Below are 20,380 nucleotides of genomic sequence, written 5' to 3' on the forward strand. Positions count from 1 at the left end.
GAACAATAGGAGTTATTGCCTCGAGAATTATATTTTTCTTTCCCCAAACAAAGTCGTTTTGATTCCAAACTAATTATATATTGTTATTGGACTCTGTTTGCTGCAGTATTGCTTTTTGTCTCATGAGAGTGGTGTCTCTGTAGCGCTGATAAACACACTCATTTGGACGTGATTGACAGACAGACACACACACACACACACACACACACACACACACACACACACACACACACACACACACACACACAGCCTTAAGGTAAAACCCTTAATTGTATTTATTTAATTTCTGCATTTATTGAATATAACATTCAATATTTTTTATTCAATATTAATTGAAGTTTAAAATTAAATTTTTTTAAATGAAAAAATATATATATATATATTGAGCAGCACAATAATAATAAATATATTATCTTCTAAAAAAAAAACTATATATATAGAGAAAAATTTTAATATATATAAAAATTATATAAAATAAATCATATATAAAAATGCATAAAATGACAATAATATCAATAATAAAACAGTTAAAATAAATGTTTTCTAAAATATGAAAACAACCACTTTGCATCACAGCAATGAATTACATTTCAAAATATATTCAAATAGAAAACAGTTAAAAATAATATTACATATTTTATATTATATTATAAATTTATATGTGCATAAATAATAATTAGATAAAATATAATACTATAAAATACAGTGGCTATAAAAAGGATATAATTTAAAAAAATAATATTTATAATTTATTTATTATTTTATTTACCAGGATTTTTACCCCCTTGCCAACTTTTAGAGACTTTAAAACTTTTATATGTAAATTACCTAAGTTATGACTGGCTAACCATACAGTGTGTTAATTTCATCTTGGTTCTGACATAATATCCTGATCAACCAGCTTTTGCGGTCTACAGTAGTTTCAGAAAACCCTTATTTCCATTTTGTCCTTTAAAACATGGTGTCAGGTGATTGTCTAATGATTCATGGCGCTGCTTAATGAATATTAATACGCAGTAACCTCTGGCGTGGGGAGAGGAACACATTGTATTTGGAGGAGTACAGGTGTCATGCTGAGCTGACAGCCACTCACAGAATAAGAAACAAGCTCCTCACAGCATGAGCACAAACCATTAGCACTCCCTGCTCTTCATCTGCAGTATCGATCTATCACAGCCTTTCAGGAAACAGGATGGTGCTCTTTTAGCACAAAACAGCTAGAAAGCAAATCGAATGTGCAGAAACTAATTTGATGTTTTGCTAGTAAATACAAGTGGTGTTTGACTTTATAGTGACACTTGTATCTGCATAAATGCTTTCTGTTTAGCAACTATGAAGTTGCCAGGCAGGATCTGTGTTGTGGAAACCCAAGGTCAGGTTGCAAACACAGTCAGAGCTGTCCCTTCATTCAGTTGTTTAATATTCCTGTCCAGCCTCATGCAGAACTCAGAGGAACCACCGAATGAACCTGCGAGTGCACAGGTAACCGTATACCAACCATATTGTAGAAATGGCCTGATATATAGTTATTAAAGATGCTGTTTGTTTGTCTCTCAGATGGAAAGGGGTTCGTATGATTTGCCGTCACATGACGCTCTCTCAAAAATCCTGCCAGAGTATCTTCACCTCCTCAAAAAGCCTCAAACTCAGACCAGGACAGAATCTGTACCTCTTAAAAAGTCAAAGTCTCAGCTCAACCGAACGTTTGATGTTCAATCACCGCTCAAAAGGTAACAGTTTTCTGCTTTGGTTTGAACCTATAATTACTTTATTTTTTGCTGAAAATACTTCCTTTTTTTCAGTCCACCAATGCCTGATTTCCAAGATGACCCTCACGCAGGTGAAGTCACCGAACATCAAACTAAAGTGAGTGACAAAACTGAAGATTTCTTCAGAAGAAGAAGTTCTGTGTTTCCTCAAAAAGACTTTCATTCTTTCATTTACTTTCCATCTTAAAGGAATAGTTCACCGGAGAATGAAAATTGACTGAAAATGTACTCATCCTCAGGCCATCTAAGATGTAGATGAGTTTGTTTCTTCATCAGAACAGATTTGGAGAAATATAGCATTACTTAACTCACTCATCAGTGGATCCTCTACAGTGAATGGGTGCCGTCAGAATGATAGTCCAAACAGCCAAAAGTCCATAATCTAAAATAACACTCCTCCAGTGAAAAAGTCCATCAAATCAAAATCTGCCAACATATTTGTTCATCACAGTCTTCACTTGTAAACAGTGCTGTGCAGATTTCTCACCTGAATCAGACGAGATGAGTTTTTTCATTGCAGAAACCAATATTATGATAGAGGACTTTTTTGGCCTGAAGCAATGGTTTGAAGTTAAAAGCGTCTTTATAATTGATTTGTTGGTTAAAGACGTGCAGATTTTGGTTTCACAAGACATTAATTGGTGGACTGGAGTGGTATGAATTACTTGTGGATTATTGTGATGTTTTTATCATCTGTTTAGACTCTCGTTCTGACGGCACCCATTCACTGCAGAAGATCCACTGGTGAACAAGTGATGCAATGATAAATTTCTCCAAATCTGAATAAACAAACTCATCTACATCATAGTAGGCCTGATATTGAGTACATTTTCAGTAAATTTTCATTTTTTATATACCATTCCTTTAAGATGGAAAGTAAATGAAGTGTTCACGTTATTTCGCTTCAGCAGTTATGAGCGATAAAAATGTCTTTGTACTCGTTTCAATTAGAGAATAAAAATAACCTCTCAACTGATTCTCACAGCCATTCGTCAAAGTGGATGTCTATTGTTGCATCTCCTGTAGTTTGTTATTATCTTTCCACCTCTTTCATTGCTTTTTTGGTTGCAAAACAGTGGGCCACAAGTGTTACAAATTACAAATTAATTAGTACAAGGTGCATAAGCAAGCTAAGCAAAAAGAGTATGCACGGCCAGAAAATATCGGAGCGTACACATAAAACAAAGTATTCTTTATTTTGTTGCTATCCTTTATGAATATTCACACCACAGGAATGAAAATAAAATCCCTGAGGACCATCTCAAGGTGACCTTTATATGTCTGCAGTGTTCATTCTACTGTATGAAGGTCTGTTGAGATGGAAAAGACTGTTGGCTTTTCTTTTCTCATCATGACTGAATCATTGTGAATCATCCCGCAGAGAAACAAAGAGAGAGAGGCCGGCCCATATGTGCTTTTATAATGTGATTGTTTGGAGCAAAAGTACAGACTATGGATGGTCTGCGGGGACCAATCTCTCTCTCCATTCACTCTTTCATTGGGTTGAGATGAATCCCTCCGTCTCGTCCCCTCTGTGGGCCCCATCTCATCACCGATCATCATTCTCACCTTGCATGTGTGCCCTTTCAATTAAGCGCTCAATTTCTTTTGGACGACCCCAGGGAGCCACAAGCACACTGGCCCAGATTGGAATCGCCTAATCGGTCTCTCTCCCACCCCTCCCGTTTCTGCCCACCTGACCCCCCATGTGACTCTCCGACGGACCCCCATCCTGCACACAGTGACCCTGAGAGAAAAGCAGACGCCTTGTGGCATGTTACATGCCGTGCGACATACGACTAACACAATGGCACAAAAGGAGGCCTGGAAGTGTTGTCCATCCCACAATGCCCCTGGTCTGCTGTCTGTTTAGTGTTATGCTAATGTCTCAATGCTATTGTTCAGTGCTATGGAATCAGCTATTTAAAATTAAGACATGTTGACAAATTTTGACGTGTCAAAGTGACCCATTCAGCCTAATTAAGTACCCTTTTGAAAAAGTACACTTACTGTAAGCATACTTTTAAAAAGAGCACTTTTTATAGGAAGAATATACTTTGAGAATACTTAACTGTATGTAATGTTTTCAGACATGTAATTGCACGACATATATTAGAGTTTACATTTATATGAAATGCAAATAGTTAAACTTAAAAGTGCTTTTTAACATACTTAAGTACAACTTAAGTACATATTTACTTTATTGTCCTAAAGTTTACTGCTGAATGTACCGACAAACATTTATGGTAAACATTATTATACTTTAATGTCATTTCTATCTAAATGTGTATGTCATGATTTAATAATACTTAAAATTATAATTTAAAATAACATTTAAAATTATAATGTATGCTTTAGTATGCTAGTAAACAAATCAAAATAACTTTACTTTTTCAAAGCACAGTAAAAGATAATAAAAAAATTAGTAAAACTTTTACTTTGACATTTACAGAGTGCACTTAAGTGTGTTAGGAAGCATACTTAAGTGTGTCGTGAAGTCTATTAAACGTACACTTCGCTTTCTATGTGCAAGTACAGCTTTTAATAATATACTTTTTTACACTACAAGTCCACATTCAGTACAATAACTTATTTTTAACAAGGGTACATGACCGTGACGGTATAATTTTAGCTGTCTAGCTTTATTTTAGGTGACAATGTCTGCTTGCACTATTTGATCAATGTCTTCAGAAAAGGGATTCTGGAAGAAAATACCTTTCACTCGGTGGATTTCATCGCAATCCCTGGATATATCCTCTGTGTACCCAGTTTCAGTATCTTCCAGAGACTAGAGCCCGAGGATTGACTGCTTTGTACTAGCGCTACAGCGAAGCCTGACTGACTGATTGTGTGACAGCGGCTGGTTCAACCCAGACACGCTTTATAACAGTTTATTTGTCTTGGATTAATTTTTTTTTTAAATGGTTTAAGCAAAGCATTCAAATGAATGTTAATTAGACAGTCGAGTTCAGACAAATGTCTCCTACACACAGTCAGAGAGATGTTAAACCTGTTTTGGCGCGGTGAAGCCCCAGCATCGAGTCCCAACTGAACACGTGACTTTGATTCCACCTTGTGGCGGCAAACTACAACTGTCACTCTCTGCAGACCTTAACCATAACTATAATACCAAACCTGATCAAGGTCTATTAATGGTCAAACGAATACAGGATGGATCTTTAAATTTGTTCATGCCAATATGACCCTTAAATATGACGATCTCCTTGTGTTCCTACACTTTTACCAAGATATAAAGGCAGCTTTATGTAAACATTACATGTATACAAATCCATTTAGACTCCCTCTGCTGGAGAGAGACACAAGCGGCGCTAAAAATATAATAAATATAAAATATAAAAATATAATAAATATATAAAAAAATAAATATGCAAAAACCAGCCTAAACTGGTTGGCTGGTTTTACCTGGTCTCCCATCTAAGTCATAGGTGGTTTATCTTGTTGGTTTAGTGGGGTTTTGACCACTTCTTTAGCTGGGAGACCAACGTAAAACATTATAAAGTATATATAATTACATACCCTGTGCACAACTTTATTAATGAATCTGGAGTATATAAATGCTTTCAAACATTGTCAGGATGAATTAATAATTGATTATGATACAAAATCTATTGTTCTAATCTTCATGTTGAGATAAACACAGTGATATTCTTTGATCCATCATGGAGTACAAAAAAAAAAAAAAAAAAAAAAAAAAAACTGTTGTGTGTACCAAAATACAGTACCATGCTATCTCCATCTGATACCATCATATTTTCTAGGGCTAGGTTTGTATATAGCCCACTTAGAGGAAACTCCTAAATGGAAAGTTATTGAAATCCATATTTGCAGGTCAAATTGTATATACAAATCCATCTTTATTTCTCCTGCAGGAGCTGGAAAACTACCGTGTGGCGATGCATAAGATGGCGGATGACATCCTGGCGCTTCGCTCTCAGGTGAGCACGCTGGAGTGTGAGAAGAGTCAGCTGCGCCGGGATCTGTCTCGACATCAGGACCTGCTGGACGACACCGACACTGACGTCATGACCACGAGCGAGATGGCTGACCGGATCGGTATAATTCCTCCCACTATAATCTCATTTAAGCATATTAAGATTAGTCTAGGCTTTGTTCTTACGAGTATACACCTCAGCAGTTAACCTGATTACAGGTAATGCTGCCATTTCATCAGCCCTTTTACCACAACCAATATTAACTACACCTAGCTGGAAACCAGTCCAATTATTATTATTATTTTTTTTTTGCATAATCATCCCAAATTAATATCATAATATTATCACTCAGATTTTTACATTTTCTAAATTTGTCGCCCCAATGCTAGCAAGTTCCTAGCACAAACTTAAAAACCTACTCTGAATGTTATTAATAATAGTTGGTTTAGTAAACACTGCTAAGGTTTGCAGTATTATTATATTCATGTATCACAAACTAACAAATAACAACCACTAAGTGGTAATCAACGGTAAGTATTAGCAATAGTTAGCTTGTGTAGGATATATTTATAGTAAGTGATTAATGACAACATTTTCATTTTCCGGTGGAGTGCCCCTTTATTGATATTTAATGTGCGTTGAGTTTTTTTTTTTTTTTATGTCTGCAGAATCCATGTATAAATTACGAACTGAAGGTTTTGACTCTACTAAAGCATAAAAACACCTTAATATGTTTTCAGTTATTTAAGAAACATTCTGAGTTAACATACTTGTTTATCTGAAAAACAATGCTACAGTCAGTTATTCTCCTTTGAAAATGAGCGCTCCAGGCCGGAATGTCAGTCTTTGTTTTGGTTTGTGACCCCGTCCACTGCCAGTTTACCCAATTGTATTGCGGCACCCTTGCCAGTTGGTGGAAAAAACTGCGTATTTCATTACATTAATCATCATGTGCGCTTGTTCCTGCGGTGTCAATCTGGCAACCTGCGTGTGCAAGGGCCAGGTGAAAAACCCTCTCCAATATTTTGAATTTGTACTGCAATACCTAGTTCAGCCACTCGGTCAATCCTACATACAGCACCTTTAACTGTAAATATTAGCAATAGTTAGCTTACTTAGCAAACTCTGCAAGACGAGATTTTAGTTATCATTCATGTAGATAGCATAAGCTAATTAAACTCTATAGATTAATACTTAATGGTAAGTATTAGCAAAAGTATTACCTGCTGAAAAAAAATGCTAAAACCATCCAGCCTAGTCTAGACTGGTCATAGCTGGTCAGCAGGCTTGAACAACTAGCTAAAACCAGTTACTACCAGCTTAAACCAGCTAAGACTAGCCAACCAGCTTAGTCTTTAGCAAAAGTTTACTTAGCAAATTCAGCTTACATGTTCTTCTGAGGGGATTTTAGCACATGATGAAATAAGCAGTGGTTAGCTCGCCTTACCCATGTTTCTCTTACTGACCTTATGATGTGTATTTGTGCATGCAGAAGAATTAAAGGCAATCAGGCAAAAGTTTTGCTCACTTTGGAAAGTATCCCATTTCAGATGTTAATAGTTGTGAGCGTGATTTGCTCAGGTGTCATGTCCTCACTGAGCTGTGCTGAGGATTGATAAGACTTCTCATTTAGCTGAGGGAATCTGATAAGAACTTACTGCCTTATCTGCTGAAGGACAGTTAGTGTCCCTCACACGCTCAAACACAAACACCACGCTCCGCTTAAAGGACACGTCAAAGACCTTTGAGGCCTTCAAAGCAAATGCAGACCTTAATTTTCTCTCTATGGCGAATGCACTGCCTGGCTTTCAGGGGTTTAGATAATGTCGGGAATGTTTTCTCCTAAAATAGCTCCACAGTGTCATGGTCACACTATTGGTTGGTGTTTTAGCAGTCTTCAGAAAGCTTTTAAAACAGATTTTGACTGCAAGCTGAGCTCAGAATTCATCCTTCATATTTTGTGTCAGTATATTTCAATGGTAAAATTTTAATTTTATGAGATAATAATGAATATAAATGTATTAATGTTAACAATGAAATGATGAGATTGTTTTATTTGATATAATAAAACATTAAAGAATTTAACATTTATAATGAAAATGAATGTTAATAACATATGACAATAACAAATGACTTAGATTAAAATATATTATATATGTATTAAGCTAAATGAACCCAGAAAAAAATATATATACTTTTTTTTTTTTTAACCAGCAAACAATAAAAACTGTATATATATCGTAAATATATTTTTATTGTTTGCTGGTTCATAGCACTCATTAGTTTTCTTTGGCACTTTTTTGCAGCCTCTCTGAAGTTCAAGCTGTCCAGTGAAAGCAGCAAAGCAGCCGCCCAGAAGGACAGAATCCAACAGCTCCAAAACGAGCTCATCAGGGTGGGTCAATCAAGGCCGCTTTCCCTCAGATCATTAAAAGTTTTTCATAAAAGCAGCAGCAGTGCTCAGAGACTGCGTGCTTCCTTTCAAAGCTCAAGAGGTCCATTGACTGGCATTCATTTGTGATGTTTGCTGGCAGTAAGGAAATGCTGTATCAAATGCTTTAATGATTTCCTCCAGAGATCATTGATTGGATCAGATCATTGAATCTGTCTCTTGCATTTGATACAAAGCTGAAAAATATAAAAAGGCAAGCATGAGTCTCAATAGACCCATGGCAGTTGAGTTAAGCCACTGCATGAACTCATTAGGGCTGTGTGTAGAGTTTGATCTCTTTACTTAAATTATTGCAGAAGAACGATATTGAGAAAGAGTTTGTCCAGCTGCAAAGAGCTCATCAGCAGCAGCAGGCTGTGCTAAAGAAATATCAGGCCCGGAGTGCTAAAATATCAGCCCTGGAGGATACAGTTCGCCAACAGGAAAAGGTATTTAGCTGTTCTGTAATACATGTTGTTAGTGTTTTTTTGGACTATTAAACAATCAAGCAATGAATACACTTCTCATTGTTTAAGTGTCTCCATTGGAAGAACCAAATTCATGATTTTGGAAAAAAATATAAACTTGAAATATTTATTAATATTTGAATTCACTTTTATATATTCAGTTTTAATTTTAGTTTTGGTGATTTTATGTGCTTTTCAGTTTTTGATATTTCTGTATTTCAGTTTTAGTCATTTTAGAACTTTAGTTAGTTGCCAAGGAAACATTTTGTATATATTTTACAGTATAGAAATTTTTTCAATCCAATATTTCTATTTATTTGTAATTGTTTTAGTTTAGAACACTGCATTCCAAAACCTTTATGATGTTCTACCAAAAAAAAAAAAAAAAAAAAAGATATATGCTTTATGAAATATAAAGAAGATATTTTGAAGCATGTCTCAGCTGCTTTTCTTCATATAATTAACTCTTAAAAAAAACATACAGGTAGGATGAAATTAATCCATGCAATTTAAGTGATTTAATCCATGACTAATCTATATGACAGCTTTCAGTTAAAATAAATAAAACATTTCTTAAAAAATATTTCTTTTTTCACTGGGTATATTTACTTCTGCTTTGCTCACTTATGTAGTGCATGAAAAACAAATCTTGCATGTGCTTGATAACTAAAGGAATGGTTGTTTGAACTAATCCTTTACATATCTTATCTCTAATATATAATGTGTTGTATTTGTTTTAATTTACTGAGCAGGTCATTGAGAAGATGGAGAAAATATTGGATGCAAAACTAAAGGAAAGAAATAAAGAGAATTCAGAAAAGAATAAATTTGCTGTGAAACATAAAGGTGTGTGTCTTCAATCTACTTTTGGTGAAACCATAGGAACTCAATTTCATTAATTATGCATAAAATGCTTTAATTAATTAGCCAGAGTTCTGACTTAGTGGTTGTGGTGCTCATCCTGGAAATGTGGGTTTGATTCTGGCCTGCAACATTCCCTAATTAAATTTCTACTCTCTTTTTGCATAATTTCTAGTCCTCTTTCTACTATATTAATCTATACAAAAGCACAACAAATTACAGGTAAACGTGCAGTGTTTGTATACAGATGCAGAGGAGCTCAAGAGGAGAGAGATCGAGTCTGTGCTGGCGGCAGAAAACTCTCGACTCAGAGAAGAGCTGCACAGAATGCGTAATCTCCCACCAGCTGTTATCATTCAGCAGCCTGTGCAGGTAAACCTAAGACCACCACTAGTTACACCTCAAACATGCTGCATGATCAACTCTCTTGATTTCTGATGTCAGACCCATCAGCCTTTCTCAGACAGTGAGAAGCTGGAGTTATTGACACAGCTGGCGAGAGCCGAGGGTCGAATCCAGACACTGGAACAACAGGTTTGATCTTTAAAGCTCTCAGAAGACATTCATTATGGGTCAGGGCTGTGGTGCATGGTGCTCATGTCAGTGATCGACGTTCAAGTCTGACCAGTGATTTTTCCCATTTGTACTTTATTAAAATCCCTTAATTTTTGTAAAAAATTACACTTTTTAAAACTAAGTTCTCCTAGTGTTCTAGTGTAGGTCCACAGGATGCATGTATAAGGCACTACAATCAACACAATGAATTATAATAAATCATGTTTTTGTGTACATCTAATGCAGCTGAAAGAAAACTCCAGACAGTGGGGGAAAGAGAAACAAGAGATGTTGACCAGACTCAGTGAATATGAACATGGGTTCACTCGAACATCAACCATGATGATTCATGATCTACCCATGGTGAGTAGGACTGCTGTGTGCGTATAAAAGTTTTGTTGGTATGATTGTCTAAAAGTTGGTATGATTGTCTGATTCTGTGTCCAATGATCATCCTTTCTTAACATTTAATTATCATGTTGTTCACTGTAAGCTCGTCCTGTAACACAAATCAGTTTTCCTTTGAAACCCTCCACCTCCCCAGCACCACCTGTCTAGATCTGCTACTGCATTTATGTATGCCTATTCACAGCAGCAAATCTTACTTGCTCACAGCAACATGCCTCTACCAGAAGTATCAAGTCTATACTTGCCTATACAAGTCTTTAATTTTCTTGTCTATTCTATTCTATTGTATTCTATTAAAAAACAACACATAGCTACGTGTTCTGTACTAGACTAACTGAGACTTGTCATTGCACTTGTATACTGTTGTTGTCTCGTTGGTCTGATTGCTTCTGTTGTTCTCATTTGTAAGTCGCTTTGGATAAAAGCGTCTGCTAAATTATTAAATTTTAAAGTGTCTATACATGCATGTGTAGCAGATCTAGTCAGCCAATAACGAATAAATAAACATGATCACATCCATTAACATGCTACAACTGTTCCAAGAGTTGTCATGATTGAAATATACAATGTTAATGGTATCATCTATTCAAGAAGTCATTCTTTTTTTATTTTCTAACAGAAAAGTGTGACTGATTCTGTATTGGGACATACTCGACACAGGCAACTGGAACCTCTTAAGTGACCACATCCCATCAGTGTTAGTAAATTACATTAATAGTAATGACATTTTTTATTTTATTTTATTAATTCATTACATTGCAGAAAATCTTGGAATTTTTATATTATATAGCTATATTACAGTGGGGTGAAAAATCGATTTACCTGTATATTTGAATTGCGATTCGCATCAATTCACAAATAAAAAACAACAACAACAACTATTTTCAAGTTATTTAAAAACTAATAATAACTAATTGATATTAAAAAATAATAACATGCTGTTGGAAACCAAAAATGCAAAACCCCTCTGCAAGAGTGGTGTAGTCAGAAAAGCACAGAAACGCACAACGTGTTCGACGGAACGCTAAAGGGAAATGGTTAGCCATTGCTAACGGTTGTCTTTTACATTAGAGTTGGCCTACATGAAAGGACACTTACCACATAAACAGAGTAAAGAATGATGACTGATGATTTGCAGATCCTGAGCATAATTTCATAAAACTTGTGGTAAACACCGTCGTTCTGTATTATGCACAGTATGTGTGATCGCGAAATCTCGAAGGTAAAAAGTGAGCATGCATTCAAATGCGATGGCTTCCTGATACTAATTCTGTGAAATAATTTTACTATTTAAAATACCTGCTTTCTATTGTAATATATTTTAAAATTTTAATTCATTCCTGTGATCATAGCTGAATTTTCAGCATCATTACTCCAATCATCAGTGTCACATGATCCTCCAGAAATCATTCTTATTCGCTGATTTTATTATTATTATAAATTTTTACAAAATGTAAAAAGATTTTGATGAATAGAAAGATACAAAGAACAGCATTTATCTGCGAAAATGTTTTTGTAAGATTATACAATATACCATTCAAAAGCTTGGAATTTATATTATTTATTTATTCAAAAAATTATAGAAATTAATACTTTTATTGAGCAAGAATGCTTTAAATTGTTCAAAAGTGATGATAAAGACATTTATAATGTTATAAAATAATTATATTTCAGATAAATGCTGGTCTTCTGAACTTTTCATTTCCATTCCTCTCAGCTGTTTTCAACATATTAATAATAAAAGTTTATTATTTTTTTGAGTCGCAAATAAGAATATTAAAATGATTTCTGAAGGATCACGTGACTGGAATAATGACTCAGCTTTGAAATCACAAAAAATCTGCATAATAAATTAAATTTTACAATAAATTCAAATAGAAGAGTTATTTTAAACCGTGTTTTTGCTGTACTTTGGATCAAAGAAATGCAGGCTTGGTGAGCAGAAGAGAATTCTGTACTTCTGATGGGAAGTGTAAAATGTTTTAGGAAGTTAATAGGAAACACTGATTACTTGAGTCAGAACTACCCTAGTCTCACTTATGGCAGTTTTCATTGTCCAAGTCCCGCCCATGAGGCCGTTTGACCGACATGTCAAACAACCAATCACAGTTTTTTTCGTTCATCGACACGTTTCGATACATGGAAATGTCACCACAAAAACAGACCAGTGTGTAAAACTCTCTATATTTCAATACTTTTGAAAATCCAGCGTTAAGCTGATCCTGATAAGAGCTCGTCATCACAGTTGTAAACACGATGGCTTTCTTCTTTTGTGAGGGGTTTTGGCATGTCATCTTTGTTTCCATTTGGAACGTTAAAGAATGCGACACACGCGTCTCGCGGAAAACCTGTAGAATTCAACCAATCCGATGACGACTTCGACACTCCTGAAGTGTTTCCACTTTTGTTTCCTATATGCATCAGACATTTAGCCAACGGTCCGTGAGACTAGGACTACCCATATTATAGACTGGTGTGTTTTGGTATCAAAATACTGGTGTGTTTGATGTCCAACGTGCACAAAAAAGTAAATGAAAAATTGGTTAAAAATTGGAAAAAGGTGAATCGATTTTTAATCAAATCATGACCCCAAAAATCGATATGAATCGATTCGTGAGGAACCAAAAGATTCCCACCCTTAATTCATATATAGTACCTTAAGAATACTTAGATGAATTTATTTTAGACATTTATTACCAGGCAATTTTAGAATAATACAAAAGTCCAAAATCTTTGAAACAAATGAATAGAAAAGCCAAGAAAAATTTGTTTAAAAATTAAAATGAGAAGATTTTCGAGTCACAAAATATTTTCACTTCTTCATAATTCTGTCTTGGACATCATTTCCTGTTTGCAGCTCTGCTATTGGCTGGCGATCAGCGGTTTGATGGTGAGCATGATGGGCTTCTCGGGCAGCAGGATGAGCTCAAACGTGCTCCTGACCTCCACCTGCCTCTGCTTCTCAAACCTGAAGTTCTCCAGCATCTATACAGATCACAAAATAACAATATAAAGAAAATCCATGCAACGTTACTTTGCCAGTATAGAGGATGTGACACCCCTCCCTTTAGACATCCACATACATGAATAAGGAAGAGCTGCATCTCGGTCTCGGCGATCCTGCGGCCCAGACACTGGCGTGGGCCGAAGCCGAAGCTCAGGCTCCTGAAGTAGTGGCTCTGGGACCGGACCCAGCGAGAGGGACGGTACTGCTCCGGGTGCGGGAAGATCCGGTGATCCCGACCCATAGCGTAGAGACCCAGCTGAACTAAGGTCTGATCCACACAGACAGAAGAACCCATGAAAACAGGTACACAGACAGTTGTATTTTCTCAGTACAGTATCCTCTAAATCAAACTCACCCCAGCTGGAATGTGATAATTTTGAAGGACGATGTCTTCAGTGATGTATCTTTGTAGACTCACTGCTACAGGATGTAACCTTCAAAAGAGAGTTGATGGGTACTTTTGGCCTTGTAAAGGCCACTGTAAAGTCTCTTACAATGTCCTTTTTTAATATACTAGTTTATTTAATCTAAAGTAGTGTTTCTGTATCCTAAACACATGCAGTTGTATGATATTTCAGGCTTTTGAAATGATCTTAAGGATGCTCTCCAGTCTGACACGGTTTGTGTCATTAGTAACTAAACTAGTGACTAATTGTCACTTTAGAAGTCTTCATATGAAGTCAATGAAGATTATTTGAGTACATTTTACAAGTAAATAATGTTTCACTCTTTCTACGTCAACATTTAACATTTAATTCAACATGTTACTTGGCATTTCCTGTAATTATTTGTGAAATTTACAAGAAGTTTCTGAGTGAAAATTGTTTCTGCACTCGTCTTTTTCCCCAGTTAGTTTAGGGTTAGGGTTAGGATTCTTTGATAAACAGAAAATTCTGAAGAACAGCATTTATTTTAATAGAAATGCATTTACATTTGTATTTAATGTGTTATTTCTGAATGTAAGTGTTAATTTATATGAACACTTATACTAACCCTAACCCTAACCCTAACTCCAGACTTTTAAACAGTATAGAGTTTATAATAAAAAGTTTTCTTAAGAAAACAGAAGAATGTTGGCGCACCTAAGCTACCAAAATATAAAAATTTAATAACACCTATGTAATAGTGTTATTAATTCTTTTTGGGATCCTATTTATTTTTTCTGTTTTCAATATATTTTTCTGTTTTCAATATATTTTTCGAGGACCCTGTTTGAGAGTTTTTGCAGTGATATGCGTGCTTTTATTTTGATTTTGTTTTTACTTTAACTTAGAAGAAAATGACAAATGTTCAAATGTGTTTTAATAAAAATCAGTACCCATAGTTGAACAGAAAGTGTTTTGTGTACCTCAGAGTTTCCTTCAAGGCTCCTTTAAGGAGAGGAACCATCTTGAGCATCTGCTCCACGTCTCCTTCACAGGCGATACGCGCGGCTGAGATTTCGGCCCGGATCTCCTCCTGCAGGTCCGGATGTCGCGCCAATTCATAGAGCGTCCACAACAGTGTGATAGACGTCTGATGCATAACAATATTGCAATTAAAGGCATAGTTCATAAATTCTGTCATCATTCCAAAACTGCATGAGTTTCTTTCTTCAGCTGAACAGAACAGAAAATTGGGAACCAAATACTTAGCGGAATACTTTGACTTCCATTGGGAAAAAATGCTATGTGGAAATACTTTACTCACCTGCATGTCATTCCAAAACTGTATGACTTTCATTCTTCAGCTGAACACAAAAGAAGATACTTTGAAGAATGTTGTTAACCAAGAAGTTAGCGTTAGCTATTTACTTAAAAGTTTACATCCCCCTTTTAGAATCGGCAAAATGTTCATTATTTTACCAAAATAAGAGGGATCATACAAAATGCATGTTATTGTTTATTTAGTACTGACCTGAATAAGATATTTCACATAACTGATGTTTACAAATAGTCCACAAGAGAAAATAATAGTTGAATTTTAAAAAATTACCCAGTTCAATATTCTTAATACTGTGTTGTTAGCTGAATGATCCACAGCTGTGTTTTTTTGTATAGTGATTCACGAGTTCACGCTTACATTTAATTAGCTGAGGTATGGTATGCGTATTTGGCGTGCTGTCCGGGGAAGCGCTCCGAGCTCGGGAATGGCCCGAACCTAGAGTATCCCCCTTCCCCGTCTATTTATAAAGTGAACTCAGTTGAGGAGATGGGGTGGAGGAGGGATGCTGATAAACCGTCAGTGGATAGACGTAATTCAGCGGTATTTATGCTATGGTATTGATTACTTGATTGTGGTCCACTGGTGTCGATTAGGCTACGTATCTGACGCGCTCCTCCCGAAACGTGTTACTAAAACATCATTAGTTGTTCATGAGTCCCTTGTTTGTTCTGAACAGTTAAACTGCCTGCTGTTCTTCAGAAAAATCCCTAAAGTCCCGCGAATTCTTTGGTTTTCCAGCATTTTTGTGTACTTAAACCCTTTCAAACAATGACTATTATTTTGAGATCCATCTTCTCAGACTTAGGACAACTGATGGACTCATACACATTTATCACAGAAGGTTCAAACACTCGCTGATGCTCCAGATGGAAAAAGTTGGAACATGCATTAAGTGATGGGGCGTGAAAACTTTTGAACAAAATGTGTACAGGTTTTTTTTTTTTTTGCCTAAAAATCACATTTTTTTATTTAGTTTTGCCCTCAGTTGTCCTCAGTCTGAAAAGATGGATCTCAAAATCATACGGCATAGTAAATATCTTATTCAGATCAGTACTAAATAAACAATAACATGTATTTTGTATGATCCCTCTTATTTTGGTAAAATAATGAACATTTTGCAGATTCTGAAAGGGGGCTCAAAACTTTTGGCCTCAACTGTAAGTCATTGGTTACCAACATGCTTCAGAATATCTTCTTCTTTGTATTTAGCTGAAGATTGAAAGTCCTACAGGTTTGAAATGCCGTCGGTGAGTGAATGATGGCATTAATTACGAATGGACTGTTCCTCTAGCGTTGATTATTTCTCGTACCGTGTCCACGCCGCCGGCCATCAGCTCCGTGATGCTGGCCTTTATGTCTTCAATGGACAGTTTGTCCAGCATTAGGAGGCTGGCCAGCACACCAGGGTACTTCTGATCACCATCTGGAGTTTTCCTCAGCTGTCTGTAGATGCTCTGGATACATCGGTCGGCTTTGGAAAACCACAGCGAGTGATGAGAAATCAGTGGAGGTGTTTCCAGCCAAATCTTAGCATGCGTTTTTAATTAACAGTGTGGTGTTACCCTGGTTAAAGATGCCGTCCCAAGCCTCCACGTGGTCCTTCCAGACTTTGGCCCCTGTGTGGCGGAGCAGGGCCGGCGGGATGTACAGCATGGGCGAGGTGGTCTTAAACATCAGTGTGATGCAGTCGATGAAGTGCTGGGCGTCTGGATCAATGTAGTCCAACAAAAGACCCAAACGCTCGCCGTACAGCACATGACTCACCGCTGACAGAAATACATGGGAAATGTATTTTTTAATGTAGTTTTTATTTTTTACAGTGCAGAACTGACAAGTAACAGCTGTTAAAACTGACACAGTAAGCTGATGCTGTTTTAATGTAAATATTATTTTGTAATTATTATTAAAATTGTACATAGTACTTAATATGTTTTACAAAATGTATGCATAAAATACATAAATTATAGTATGTGATGCATAATGTAAATGCGATATAATGTATTTTTAATATTATTTAATTATTAATAATTTCAATGTTTTACAAAATTTTATAAAAAACTTTTTATAATTTATTTTGACAGTTTATTTTTGAATAATTATTTAAATATAATAAGAATTTAATAAATATTAAAATATTATATAGTGATTTAAATATTTTACAGAATGTATGCATAAAATACATACATTTTTCTATTATATAATGTATAATGTAAATATTATTTATTAAAACAGTTAAAATACAAATGATAAAACAATAGATAGTAGTTGATATATTTTACAAAATGTATGCATGGAAATATTTAAATGACTAAATTATATTATATTATGTGTAATGCAAATATTTTATATATACATTTTTTGTATATAAATTAAGTACATAAATGAATAGTTAAATAAGCGTACACATATAACTTATATTTGCAATGTTTTATCATTTGTAAGTCATTTTGGATTAAATGTAATTGGAGTAACTATAAAACTATGTATCATGTTATAAAAATTGTAAATAAAACGAAAAAATTATATATAAATATATATATATATATATATATATATATATATATATATATATATAAATAAATATAAATTCTTAGTCAATTATTAAAAGTCTTTTTCACATTTCAGTGTACAATGATTTAAAATAAGACAGTTGTCTGAAAGCTTACATTCCAGTGCGTACTTGAAGAGCTCATGGGACAGATCTGTGGTCCATTCGTTCTGTCCGGTCCTCTCGATCTTCTTGTAGACACGCGCCACGAAGTCCTGACCGACCTCATCCAGCAGAGGCACAAAGTTCCCCTGCACCTTTGGAGAAATCACTTCCTTGTTCAGAACGATCCTGTTGGATTTCCAGTCCTCTCCGTCTCTGAGGAACAAATCAACATGTGTTACTGTTCCAGTAGTGTGTTCTAGCAGATGTGGATAGACGGTGCCTACTTGAGCAGGACGCCGTATTTGCGGTTCCTGTAGTCTCTGTAGGAGGTCCACGCTTCCACCCTGAGTCTCTTGGGATAATGACCCTCAGCTTTGAACAGGACAGCAGCGTCTTCCGGCTTGATGATGTTCACACTCTCATAGTACCCAACCTTTTCCCTGTACAGGTACATTAATACATAATGTATTTTTGTTAAAGGTAAGCATTGTTATACTCTCATTATTATGAGTAGTAGTAGTATTAATAAAATGCAAAAAATAAAATAAAATAAAAAAAATAATAATATATAATATATATATACTATTTAATTTTAATTTCTACATAAATATTATTATTATTTTTTTTTTTTTTTGTGGTGGTGGTATAAAAATATATAGGTTAAAAAAATGGCAAAATTGTTATTAATCAGCATGTAAATGACCATTGGGGTGTTACATAACAAAATAAAATAAAAACATTGACTTTATATCCTCACAGTTTTTTTTATATAATTATTATTTTCTAATTATATAAATATTTTATATAATTACAAATACAATTATTTTTATAATAAAATATTAGTAATTTTAAGTTACTAGCAATACATTTTCATTATTTTAAATATTAATTATGTTATTAATTTAAATGTATTTTTTAAGGACTTTTTTCAGGTCAAATGGGATACTTTAGTACTGTTTATGTCATTAAACCCATTTTTACAGAATAAAATAATAATAAAAAGGTTAAATAAAAAATATTACTTTTATTTAAATTATTTTATTAATACAATTCTATTACATTTCCAGTTGCCAGCGTAAAATATCTGAGATTAATAAATAAATACATTTCCCAAAATAAATGTACTTTTATTTTACTTCTATTAATTTGATTAATTTCTATAATTTTTAGGCCTGGAAATAACACAATCACACACATACAAAAGCATATGTTAAATAAATAAAAAAATTAATACTACTGTATATTTATTGTATAGTATACAGTATATGTGTATTTATATTGTAATTATATATTGTTTTCATAGTAGTTAAAAATAAATTACTGCAAATGTTGAGTCTGAGTGTTGAACTGAAACTGTTATGGAAAGTGTGTGGTATAATAATCTTGTGTATATGGCACAGACTATCATGTAGCAAGTCGTAATGAAGGAATCTTCTTCACCTGTAAATAGGACCATACATATTGAAGTTGTGCAGCATGATCCGGTGGATATTCCTGAGGCCGTCCATCCTCCAGAACGTGTAGAGATTGGCCACGCTGTTCTTCCATTGTCCGGGAATCTCACTGAAGGCTCGTACGGCAGAGTTGTCCTGTCTGACGGCAGGGACCTGTCCCGTGTGAGTGGCTCTGACCTGTCCGGAGAGACACGGGGCCAGACGGGCCCTCAGACTGCAGCGGGACATCTCCTCTCTCACTGTCCCGCTCTGACGCTCCTCTCCAGCACACGCTCCATCAGCGCCCTTGTGTTTTTATAACACTTCCCACTGATAATGATGATGAAGTGACCCGAGGACATCTGCAAAGAGACCACCCCAAATCCACCGGGACCGCCTTACTCAGACTTGAAACTACATGTGTGTGTGTGTGTGTAATCATTTACAGAATATTCTTTATTAATAAAATCTAATTTTTGGGTTGTAAGATTTGAATGTTTTTGAAAGGAGTCTCTTCTGCTCACCAAGGCTGCATTTATTTGATCAAAAATACAGAAAATATTGAAATATTATTACAATTTAAAAGAACTGTTTTCTGTTTGAATATATTGTAAATTGTAATTTATTCCTGTGATCAAATCTGTATTTTCAGCATCATTCCTCTGGTCTTCAGTGTCACATGATCCTTCAGAAATCATTCTGATATGCTCAAGAAACATTTCTTATTATCAATGTTGAAAACAGTTGGGCTGATTACTTATTCAATTTTTTTCACACACAAAGTACAAATGTGAGGGAAATATTATCCACTTTTTTTCAGTCTTTAGAAGTGTGTATTAAGAGTACTGATTTCTCAAGTGAACAACAAATATATACACTAAGAGACTTATAGTGGAAGAACCTTGTGTGGTTTTCTGTGTAAACAGTCGTCCAAGGGCGGCAAACATTAGCGGGTCAAAGGTCGAGAGACAGTCAGCCTTGGATAAGAGAACGAATCACCCACAAACACAAACCTCAAGGATGTGGCTACGTGTGGGTGTGTGTGTGTGTGTGTGTGTGTGTGTGTGTGTGTGTGTGTGTGTGCAGTAATGCAAGACTCACTGTACTAAAATATACATTTATTAGAGAACATATTTCTG

General features: G+C 35.1%; 2 protein-coding genes across 2 annotated transcripts; one reads left to right on the forward strand and one right to left on the reverse strand.

Annotated features, from left to right (window-relative positions):
• Positions 1 to 626: 626 nt before the first annotated feature.
• Positions 627 to 14,786, forward strand: LOC128014635 (coiled-coil domain-containing protein 33-like). The gene is made up of 11 exons (XM_052598319.1): positions 627 to 1,482; positions 1,558 to 1,730; positions 1,803 to 1,866; positions 5,660 to 5,843; positions 8,029 to 8,117; positions 8,471 to 8,602; positions 9,373 to 9,466; positions 9,729 to 9,853; positions 9,926 to 10,015; positions 10,283 to 10,399; positions 11,064 to 14,786. The coding sequence occupies exons 1-11, from the start codon at positions 1,333 to 1,335 to the stop codon at positions 11,124 to 11,126; spliced, it is 1,281 nt and encodes a 426-aa protein (XP_052454279.1). The 5' UTR covers positions 627 to 1,332; the 3' UTR covers positions 11,127 to 14,786.
• Positions 13,117 to 19,549, reverse strand: LOC128014634 (cholesterol side-chain cleavage enzyme, mitochondrial). The gene is made up of 9 exons (XM_052598318.1): positions 19,249 to 19,549; positions 18,093 to 18,248; positions 17,822 to 18,021; positions 16,718 to 16,921; positions 16,466 to 16,626; positions 14,800 to 14,966; positions 13,807 to 13,885; positions 13,528 to 13,719; positions 13,117 to 13,429 (listed from the first exon to the last, which is right to left on the reverse strand). Exons 1-9 carry the CDS (start codon positions 19,488 to 19,490, stop codon positions 13,307 to 13,309), a joined length of 1,524 nt encoding a protein of 507 aa, XP_052454278.1. The 5' UTR covers positions 19,491 to 19,549; the 3' UTR covers positions 13,117 to 13,306.
• Positions 19,550 to 20,380: the final 831 nt, after the last annotated feature.

Source organism: Carassius gibelio, chromosome B25 (assembly GCF_023724105.1).
Source record: "Carassius gibelio isolate Cgi1373 ecotype wild population from Czech Republic chromosome B25, carGib1.2-hapl.c, whole genome shotgun sequence".
Classification (NCBI taxonomy): domain Eukaryota; kingdom Metazoa; phylum Chordata; class Actinopteri; order Cypriniformes; family Cyprinidae; genus Carassius; species Carassius gibelio.

What these genes read in the sequence shown, in the direction of transcription:
- LOC128014635 (XM_052598319.1), top strand. Translation starts at nt 1,333, where the DNA reads ATGAAGTTGCCAGGCAGGATCTGTGTTGTGGAAACCCAAGGTCAGGTT. An exon ending in TCACCGAACATCAAACTAAA is followed by an intron (nt 1,867 to 5,659) that starts GTGAGTGACAAA and finishes TTTCTCCTGCAG; the next exon opens with GAGCTGGAAAACTACCGTGT. An exon ending in ATTTGCTGTGAAACATAAAG is followed by an intron (nt 9,467 to 9,728) that starts GTGTGTGTCTTC and finishes GTTTGTATACAG; the next exon opens with ATGCAGAGGAGCTCAAGAGG.
- LOC128014634 (XM_052598318.1), bottom strand. Translation starts at nt 19,490, where the DNA reads ATGTCCCGCTGCAGTCTGAGGGCCCGTCTGGCCCCGTGTCTCTCCGGA. An exon ending in CTTCAAGTACGCACTGGAAT is followed by an intron (nt 16,922 to 17,821) that starts GTAAGCTTTCAG and finishes TATTTCTGTCAG; the next exon opens with CGGTGAGTCATGTGCTGTAC. An exon ending in TGGCCGGCGGCGTGGACACG is followed by an intron (nt 14,967 to 16,465) that starts GTACGAGAAATA and finishes GTTATGCATCAG; the next exon opens with ACGTCTATCACACTGTTGTG.